Source organism: Elephantulus edwardii, unplaced genomic scaffold (assembly GCF_000299155.1).
Source record: "Elephantulus edwardii isolate Elephantulus edwardi_28Jun2011 unplaced genomic scaffold, EleEdw1.0 scaffold00281, whole genome shotgun sequence".
Taxonomy (NCBI): domain Eukaryota; kingdom Metazoa; phylum Chordata; class Mammalia; order Macroscelidea; family Macroscelididae; genus Elephantulus; species Elephantulus edwardii.
Window position 1 is genome coordinate 781,352 of NW_006400031.1, and position 9,237 is coordinate 790,588.

General features: G+C 43.4%; 1 protein-coding gene across 1 annotated transcript in view; it reads right to left on the reverse strand.

Annotated features, from left to right (window-relative positions):
- The window catches only part of TRIM42 (tripartite motif containing 42), a 51,197-nt gene extending 43,981 nt beyond the window's left edge, over positions 1 to 7,216 (reverse strand). The window contains exon 1 of the mRNA XM_006900342.1: positions 6,876 to 7,216. Within this exon, the coding sequence (XP_006900404.1) occupies positions 6,876 to 7,216 (341 nt within the window). The remainder of the gene's footprint in view (positions 1 to 6,875) is intronic.
- Positions 7,217 to 9,237: the final 2,021 nt, after the last annotated feature.

The window sequence follows — 9,237 nt, forward strand, 5'->3', positions numbered from 1 at the left end:
AAAAAAAAAAGAAAAGTTGAAATGCAGCTCATATTTGTAGAGGGTTTACAGCTGTTCCTGGGACACAGGAAGTGCTGTGGCCTCGTGCTGATGCTGCTGTTGTTTCTAAGCAAGAGAAAACGCTGCTCTAACAGGAAGTCCAGGGCTGCATGATCAGCTGGATGCTGACGACCTCCTGTTGGACATAAATGATAGGACAGAACAGCAGCGTCAGGCAAAGCCTTTCTGTTACAGGATGAAGGAAAACAGAAACAAGACCACTCCACGGTTATAGCTGAACTCAGACAAGTTCAAGAACATTGTCCACACCCCAAAAAAGGACCATGCATTCCTCTACCGTTGCTAATGGAGGGACTACAGCCTCTCTCCCCAACTCCATCTGTACTCGGGATTCCCCTTTTCTAGGTAACATTTATCAAGATATTCTGTTAGAGACTTCCTATCACTTTGGTGGGTGATTTTGATCTGTAGCCCTCAGGCCAGGTTTTAATTGTTTTTGGTCAAATATTCTTCTAAGTGGTAGAAGCACTGGTCTGTCCATTTTCTGTACAGATAACTCGTGGTTGCTGTGATGCTGAACACTGTGACACTGATGTGTCAAATGCGATAATGGTTACCCATGGTGGACGGTGTTTGGTGGAGCTCCCCAATTAAAACAAGCTTGGGAGTAGGAGTGACATCCACTTCCAAAATAGCTTGCCTCTGGAAATCCTATGAACTTGGAGAAATGAAGTTATACAAGTGTTCAGGTCTTTCACTCATAGGGTCTCTATGAGTTGCCTACGACTCATAATACTTAAAAACAACCACCACTTTGGAACATCACATTGTTGTTGTTTACCATCGAGCTGGAACCAACCCATAGCTGACCCTCCATCAAGTTGGAAATGACTCATAAGTGACACTCCAGCAGGTTTCCAGAGGCAGTTTAATCTCACAGATAATTCCCTTTCTTTCTCTCACATGATCACATTTTTTGTTGGCAGTGCAGCACCTTGCCTCCAGCCACCAGGGCGCCTTCTGCAATATCACATTGTTGTGTTGTTGAGTCAGTGGAAGAGGAAGAGGGAGAGGGAGAGAGAGGGAAGGGAGAGAGAGAGAGGGAGGAGAGACAGAGAGAGAGAGAGAGAGAGAGAGAGAGAGAGAGAGAGAGAAACAATTTATGACTGTGTTATTATTTCATCTTGATTTGTTCAGGGTTGTGTTTTACTATCGACATTGTAGCTCTTCTTCTTTGGCGCAGTTCCTGTACATTCCTGTTTCTAGATGATTCTGACGTATAACACAATTTCGAAGCTCTTGGACAGGGTTACATTTCCAAACAGTATAGTTAGTCTCCTCTTACCTTCAATGAAATGAATTCAGAAACCTCTATGGTTTAATATAAATATTAAACCAGGTTGCTACTTGGAGGCACAGGATTTTGAAGCTCCTTCTCCATACTTTGAGGATGTAGCCAGGAGGGATCAGTCCTTGGGGAAGGACATCAGGCTTGGAAAAGTGGAGGGACAGTACAGGAGGGGAAGATCCTGGATGAGATGGATTGACACAGTCACTGTGGTCGTGGGAGTATGTGTGTCAGACCCAGGGAGACTGGCCCAGGAGAGGGCTGGGCTCAGAGCTGTTGTGCCCTGGGCCGCAATGAGTCAAGATCAACTGGATGGCAAGTAACAATAGCACTGACAACAATAGCTGATGCACAGAAAACAGTTAAATGAGAGGAGAGGGGATTGTGGGCACTATTTTCCACATCCTGAAACGTCCTAGTTTGTATACAGAACCTCCATATTCACATCAGCACAAATAAGAAATTCATGGGTTAAGAATAAATCTATTGGTGCAACCACTGTGGAAGGCAGTATGGCGCTTTCTCAAAAAGTTGCAAATAGAGATACTATTTGACCCAGCAATTCCACTACTGGGAGGGAATATACCCTGAAGAGACCATAACTGACATCCAAGCAGATATATGCACACCCATGTTTATTGCAGCTTTGTTCACAATAGCATGGAGCTGGAAACAACCTAAGTGCCCATCAACAAACGAATGGATAGAGAAGCTGTGGTATATTCATTCACACAGTGGACTACTATGCTGTGTTGAAAAACAAGCAACTTATGCAATATTATTCAAGATAGGAGACCCTGGAGGACATTATGCTGAGTGAAGTATCTCAGTTACAAAAGGACAAATACTGCATGGTGCCACTGTTGTAAAACAGGACTGACTTCGGGGTTGGGGGGAGACTGAGAAAGATGGGATAAATAATGTATACTGCATTGAAACAGATGAGGGAGAAAACTGTTTAAAGGGGATATGTGATTAGGTATTTTTGTCATGACAGGAGTCTAGAGCGAAGGCTACATGGTGAAGTGGACCTGGGGGAGGGTTTGTAAAACAATGAAAGAATTTTTCTTTTACTTTTCCCAGAGGGTAGTGTACTGGGGGGAGGGTTGGGAGGGGAGAAGAGTGCAACAATGAAAGAATGGAAATCCAAAGTCTCTGTAAATTTTTTTAAAATAGAATAAATCTATTGACATCTATTACTATTAACTGTGCTGATAGTTGTAAGGTAGCCCACATTTCTGAACTCAGTCCTGCCTCTCATTTCTCTGTCCCTTCAAGTCACTTTATAAGAATGAGCTTTTATATATTCTCCTCTTGGTAATGCACTGTTTTAACCCTGCATTATCCTTAGACAGACTGAGAAGAAGCTATGAATGCCAGACAATTGAGGGTTAATGCCCCAAATGGGTAATTGAAGCCTTAAGTGTAATAACTTTTTTTATTATTAAATTTTATTAGTTTTAATGAACATTTACAGAGATTTTGGGTTTTCATTCATTCATTGTTGCAAGTGTAATGACTTTTGACTGAAGAGAAGAAAAGCTGGCAGGAATTATAGTGTGAAGGTACCTAAATAATCTGTAGGGGTCAAAAGGGACCCTTGGATATTAAGAATGATTGGCATAACATAGTTCTCAAACACACTGTTGTATATCTTACTTTAATAGTGACTTCTTGTTGTTGTGGACTGTGGAGTCAGAACCGACCCATGGCTGATACTCTGGCAGGTTTTCAGAGGCAGTGAATTGCATGGGAGGAGATCGCCCATCCTTCTTCCATGGAGCTGCTGGTGGGTTTGAACTGTGTGCCTTTGGGATTGTAGTACAACTTCTTAATGCTTAATCACCAGAGCTCAATATAGTAGAATATTAAAATCTCAAACCCAATGGCAATTGATAATCTGAAACATGATATGTGAATTGGGAGAGGACAAGGGAGGAAAATGTGTATCAATGAATAAATTAAAAAAAATTCTTTCTGTAAGCTTTCACCAAAGTCATACTAAAAAAAATTATAAAATTCTGTTGACCACAAGTTAAAAAAAAATAAATATCTTGAGACCAGCCATCTAAGGTCTAACTAGCAGTCTCTCTCTGTCTGGGACAAAGAAGAGGAGAGAAAAGCGAAGATGCCTTAAAAACCATTTCAAATGACTATTAGACAGTGTGAATCTCAACTGACATGACTCTAAAAGGAAAAGAAATAGAATGTGCCTATGTGCAAAGAGCTGAGGTCGGAAAATCAAAAGGGACAAACTTGCTCGGCATTTCTTAAGCTGAAGGAGCTGAGGAACGAGTTTAAGCCTTGAGTTGCAATAGTTAAGAAACTTGAGGAAAGAATGTTGAATGACTAAGGAAGCATCAGAAGAAGATGGAAGGAATACACAGAGTCATTGAACCAAAAAGAATTGGCTGACATTGACAAATTTCAATTTCAAAGATGAAACAGAAAGGCTGTGCTCTATGAGGAGGAAATATGGCATTAGGACTGGAGGAAGACTCACCAACAACCTGCATTATGCATATGATATAACTTGCTTGCCAAAACTGAGGAGGACATGAGGCAGAAGGTGAAGGGCTATAGTCTTCAATATGGTTTAAAGTTCAACATCAAGAAAACAAAGATTCTCACCACTCGGCGAATTGGCAGCTTCACGATAAACAGTGAAGAGACTGAGATTATTAACAGTTTCAGCTTTCTTGGTTCCACAATCAACACTCTTGGCACTGGCAGTTAGGAAATCAAAAAACAAATTTCATTGAGAAAGTCTACTGTCAGGGACCTCTTTAGAGTGCTGATAAGCAAGGATGCCAGACTGAAGACTAAGGTGCACCTGATACAGGTCATGGTCTTGCTATGAATCAGAGAACTGGACAAGGATGTAGAAGAAGAATCGATGCCTTTGAGTTGTGGTGCTGGAGAAGAGTGTTGAACATACCACGGACTTCCAGGAAAATAAACGGGTCTGTCCTGGACAGGGTGAAACCAAACAGCTCCCTGGAGGCTAAGATTTTGAAGCTCCATCTTGAAACTTTGGGCACATGACCAGGAGGGACCAGTCCTTGGAGAGGGACATAATGCTTGGGAGGGTGGAGAGACAGCGCAGGAGGGGAAGACCCTGGATGAGATAGATTGACTCAGTAACTGGAGAAATGGGATTAGATCTGTCAGAGATGCTGGCTCAGGATAGGGAAGGATTCAGAGCTAATGCACACAGAGTCACTGTCACATAACAACAACAACACCACAACAACAAAACAACAACAACCTGTCTCTGCTGACCATTCTAAAAAGGGTCATAGTAGAAGGTCCTAGACAGAGCAGGGAAAATGTGGAATAAAATTCAACAGTATAAAAATGGAAAGGTTTAAGGGAACTCTAGTGGTAAGAAGCTGCACTACAATCCCAGAGGTACGCGGTTCGAATCCACCAGATGCTCTGCTGGAGAAGGCACATCAATCGCCAATCTCCTCCTGTGCCAGTCAGATCTGATTTGACGACGCGCGCGCGTGCACACACACACACACACACACACACACACACACCCTAAAATTTTTTAAAAAATGGAAATGCGTGTTGATCTGATAGCCATTGAAGGGCCCCTGAGACTATAGGTTTTAGTGATCCTTTGAACCCAGAACAGAGCCCATTCTTTTTTTTTTTATTAATTTCAATGAAAATTTATAGAGACTTTGGATTTCCATTCATTCATTGTTGCACTTTTCTCCCCTCCCAACTTCCCCCCCGCCCCCCAGTACACTACCCTCTTGGAAAAAAAAAATAAAAATTATTTCACTGTTTTACAATCCCTCCCCCGAGGTCCACTCCATTATGCAGCCTTCACTCTGGACTCCTGTCATGACAAAAATCCCTAATAATTTTCCCTCTTAAACAGTTTTCTCTCTCATCTGTTTCAATGCAGTATACATTTTTTATCCCATCTTTCTCAGTCTCCCCCCGAGGCCAGAGGTCAGTCCTGCTTTACAACAGTGGCAATGTAGTATTTGTTATTTTTTGACTGAGATACTTCAGTCAGCATAATATCCTCCAGGGTCACCCATTTTGAATAATAGTGCATGAGTTCCTTGTTTTTCAATGCAGCATAGTATTCCATTGTATGAATATAGCACAGCTTCTCTATCCATTCGTTTGTTGATGGGCACTTGGGTTGTTTCCAACTCCTTGCTATTATGAACAAAGCCGCGATAAACATGGGTGTGTGTCAGAGCTCACTCTTGTGGCTGAACATTCAGACACCAAAAAACCTCTAAGGGCAGCAGGGAACTCTGGTGGCTTAGTGATAAGGAATTTCACTGCTAACCCAAAGGCACAGAGTTTGAATCCGCCAGCTGCTCTGTAGGAGAAGGATGGACAATCTCCTGTCATGCCTCTGAAAACTTGCTGGGCGATCAGCTATGAGTCAACAGCATACAACACCATCAGTGACTGAAAAGCTGCTCAAGGTTGAAATATTAATTCCTATTATCAGGAAGTGAGGATCAGTAGTGTGCAACTCTCATTCACAGTTAATGTAAGGTGTGATGAAATCTACCACCACTCATAGTGTCCCTGCGAACAAGAGATCTGGATTAGGCCCTCCTTTTGCCATCCTTACCGTCTCTGATAGACATGAGCCCACGGTGTTAATCTATCTCTTTGAGGGTCCTCCTTTCCTTCACGGACCCTCAACCTTTCCAAGCATGATGTCTTTATCTAAGGACTAGCCTCTACTCACAGCAGACACTTCATTTCACTTTTAAAAATTTTTTAAAATTAATTTTAATGAAAGTTTACAGAGACTGGATGTCCATTCATTCACTGCACTGTTCTCCCTTCACAACCTCCTCCTCAGTTCGCTCTTCTCTTTGAAAAGCAAAAGAAAAATTCTTTCATTGTTATACAATCCCTCCCCCTAAGTCCGCTCCACTATGCAGCTTTCGTTTTGAAAAGTAAAAGCAAAATTATTTCTTTGTTATACAATTCGTGTTTATGGAGGCTTTTTTTCACAGTAGCAAAGAGTTGGAAACAACCCAAGTGCCCATCAACAAACGAATGGATAGAGAAGCTGTGTTATATTCACACAATGGAATACTACACTGCACTGGAAAATAAGAAACTCATGAAATATTATACAAAATGGGTGACCCTGGAGGACATTATGCTGAGTGAAATATCTCAGTCACAAAAGGACAAATACTGCATAGTACTACTGTTGTAAAACAAGACTGACATCGGAGTTGGGGGTGGGGGAGACTGAGAAAGATGGGATGAATAATGTATACTGCATTGAAACAGATGAGGGAGAGAACTGTTTAAAAGGGATATGTGACTGGGTATTATTGTCATGACAGGAGTCCAGAAGGAAGGCTGTGCAGTGGAGTGGACCTGGGGGGAGGGATTGTATAACATTTCTATAACATTACTGCCGTCTCTTTTTAGACGGGTAAGTGGACCGCAGGATACCTGGCCTGACACACGGAGCCCCTCGTGCCCCACGCCCCTGGGAGGCCGCTCGCTCTGCACTTACGAGGTGCGGATGCTCCGCAGGCGGCCCTTGTGGAAGGAGATTGTGGCATTGCGGCAGCAGCGGCTCTCGTAGTAGTGGCACGTGAAGTTGTTGCTGGTGATGCAGCAGCACTTGCAGTTGGGGTCATTGGCCCACGAGCAGCAGCACCAGTGGCAGTTGGGGTTCTCGGCGCAGGTGCAGTGGCAGCACTGGCAGTTCCGCTCGTCCTTGTAGGGACAGGGGAAGCAGGTGCAATTGCGCTCGGAAGTGAAGAGGAATTTGCAACACAAACAGGAGCATAACCGGGGACAGCATCTCTGCCAGGTGCAACACGGAGAACACACACACATAGCGGTGTCCATGGCGCCTACAGAACAGTACCCGCCCCACAGGACTCTGGATGCCTCTTCTAGAACCCTGTGGTCCCTTCTACAGTAGAGAGGTTCTTCCCTTCTATGCGGCTTCAGCTGGGTGGCTGCAAGTGGCTGTCCCTACTGAGAAGCCCATGATCTGTCATTGATACCTGCAGTCCTGAGGTCACTTGCCTATGTAACAATCCCTGCCTCTCCACATCACCTCCCTGTGTAGGTGGGGTAAGAGGGTGACATGGTGGGGAGGGGATGACAGGCAGACAGCTGGACTCGCCATGTATTCCTAAGGCCAGCTTCAGATGAGTAATGTTACAATGACATTCTGGAAGTGGAGCCATCACTCATCACCTTTGATCTTCCAAGCTGGCTTTGGAAGCTGTTGTTCTTTCTTCGGTGTTAGGCTGGCACTAACAAGCTGACTTCGGGATATGTCTTCATAGTCTATAAGGTCTGGAGATGGTTGACTGGGAAAGCAGACTGGCCTATGTTCCACACAGCCTTTTTCTGCATAGTTGTTGTTATGTGCCATCAAGTCACCTGTGACTCATAGCGACCCTGTGTACAACAGCCCTAAACCCTGCTCTATCCTGTGCCAATCTTATTGTCCCTGACACACCCACCCCTATTACTCCAGTCACTGAGTCAATCCATCTCATTGAGGTTCTTCCCCTCCTGTGCCATCCCTCCACCCTCCTATGCATGACATCCCTCTCCAAGGACTGATCCTGCCTTGCAACATGTCCAAGGTATGTCAGACAAAGCTTCAAAATCCTTGCCTCCAAGGAAAAGCCTGTTTTCACCCTCTCTAGGCTAAACCTGTTAGTTTTCTTAGCAGTCCATGGTATATTCAATACTCTTCTCCAACACCACAGCTCAAAGGCATCAGTTCTTCTTCTATCATCCCTAGTCATTGTCTTGCTTTCTGATGCATAGCAAGTAATTGCAAAGACCACGGCATGTGTCAGGTGCACCTTAGTCTCCAGATTGACATCATTGCCCTCCAGTACTTTGGAGAGGTCTCTGACAGCAGACTTTCCCAATGCAATACGTCTTTCAGTTTCCTGGCTGCTGGTGCCAAGAGGGTTGATTGTGGAGCACATTATTTGATGAATGCTGTGTTGGTGTAAGATTTAAAGGAGCAAAGAAAGGACAAAGGTTTAATTAGGCACTTTTTTAGTGCTTAGTGATTTTTTTCAATCACTGTATAGTCACTGCTGATTTTCATGGTGCTTGGGAAGTAAGTTAATTGGACTATTACTTAGCTTTTCTGCAGCTTGAAGCCTGGTTGAGGGCCAAGGGATATTATTTTCTCTTCATATACCCTTATACCAACATTTCTTTGACCAAAAGATTGGAACTTTATGTGAGAATCTTTAACTGGGCTGAAATTTCCTGATTCTGCTAGCACATAGACACAGAACCACTATACACCAGCCCTTATGTTTTAAGGAAGAATTTAAATTTCTACTTTATGCAGTTTGCAAAGATTAAAGGAGCAGACATCTCATGGACATGCCGCCCTGTGGAACAAAGACTGTCTTCTTATGTTCCAACAATGAAGGAGACATGAGAGTTGGAATTTAGCTGCAGCAGTTTATTGCATAATGGATTACTGCTTCTCACAATGATCGCTTTTATAAGAGCAAAGAACATTCATTGAGTGGTCTTTCCCGATTCTGAATTCTTACAAGTGAAAAACTCTATGTATCATGTTTGTGTCTTATCTTTTCTGATAATGCTGTTGTGTACCATTAAGTCAAAATGGACCCATAGCTGACCCTCTGGTGAGTTTTCAGAAGCAGTTAATCACACGGAAGGAGACTGTCTGTCTTTCTCCCATGGAGCAGCTGGTGGATTTGAACCACACACCTTTAGGGTTGCAGCTCAGTTTCTGGCTACTAGGCCACCAGATACTGTTAAGTTGCTGTCAGTTTGCCATACTCTGGTGGCTTGTATGTTGCTATGATGCTGGAAGTTATATCATCAGTATTTCCAATACCAGCAGGATCACT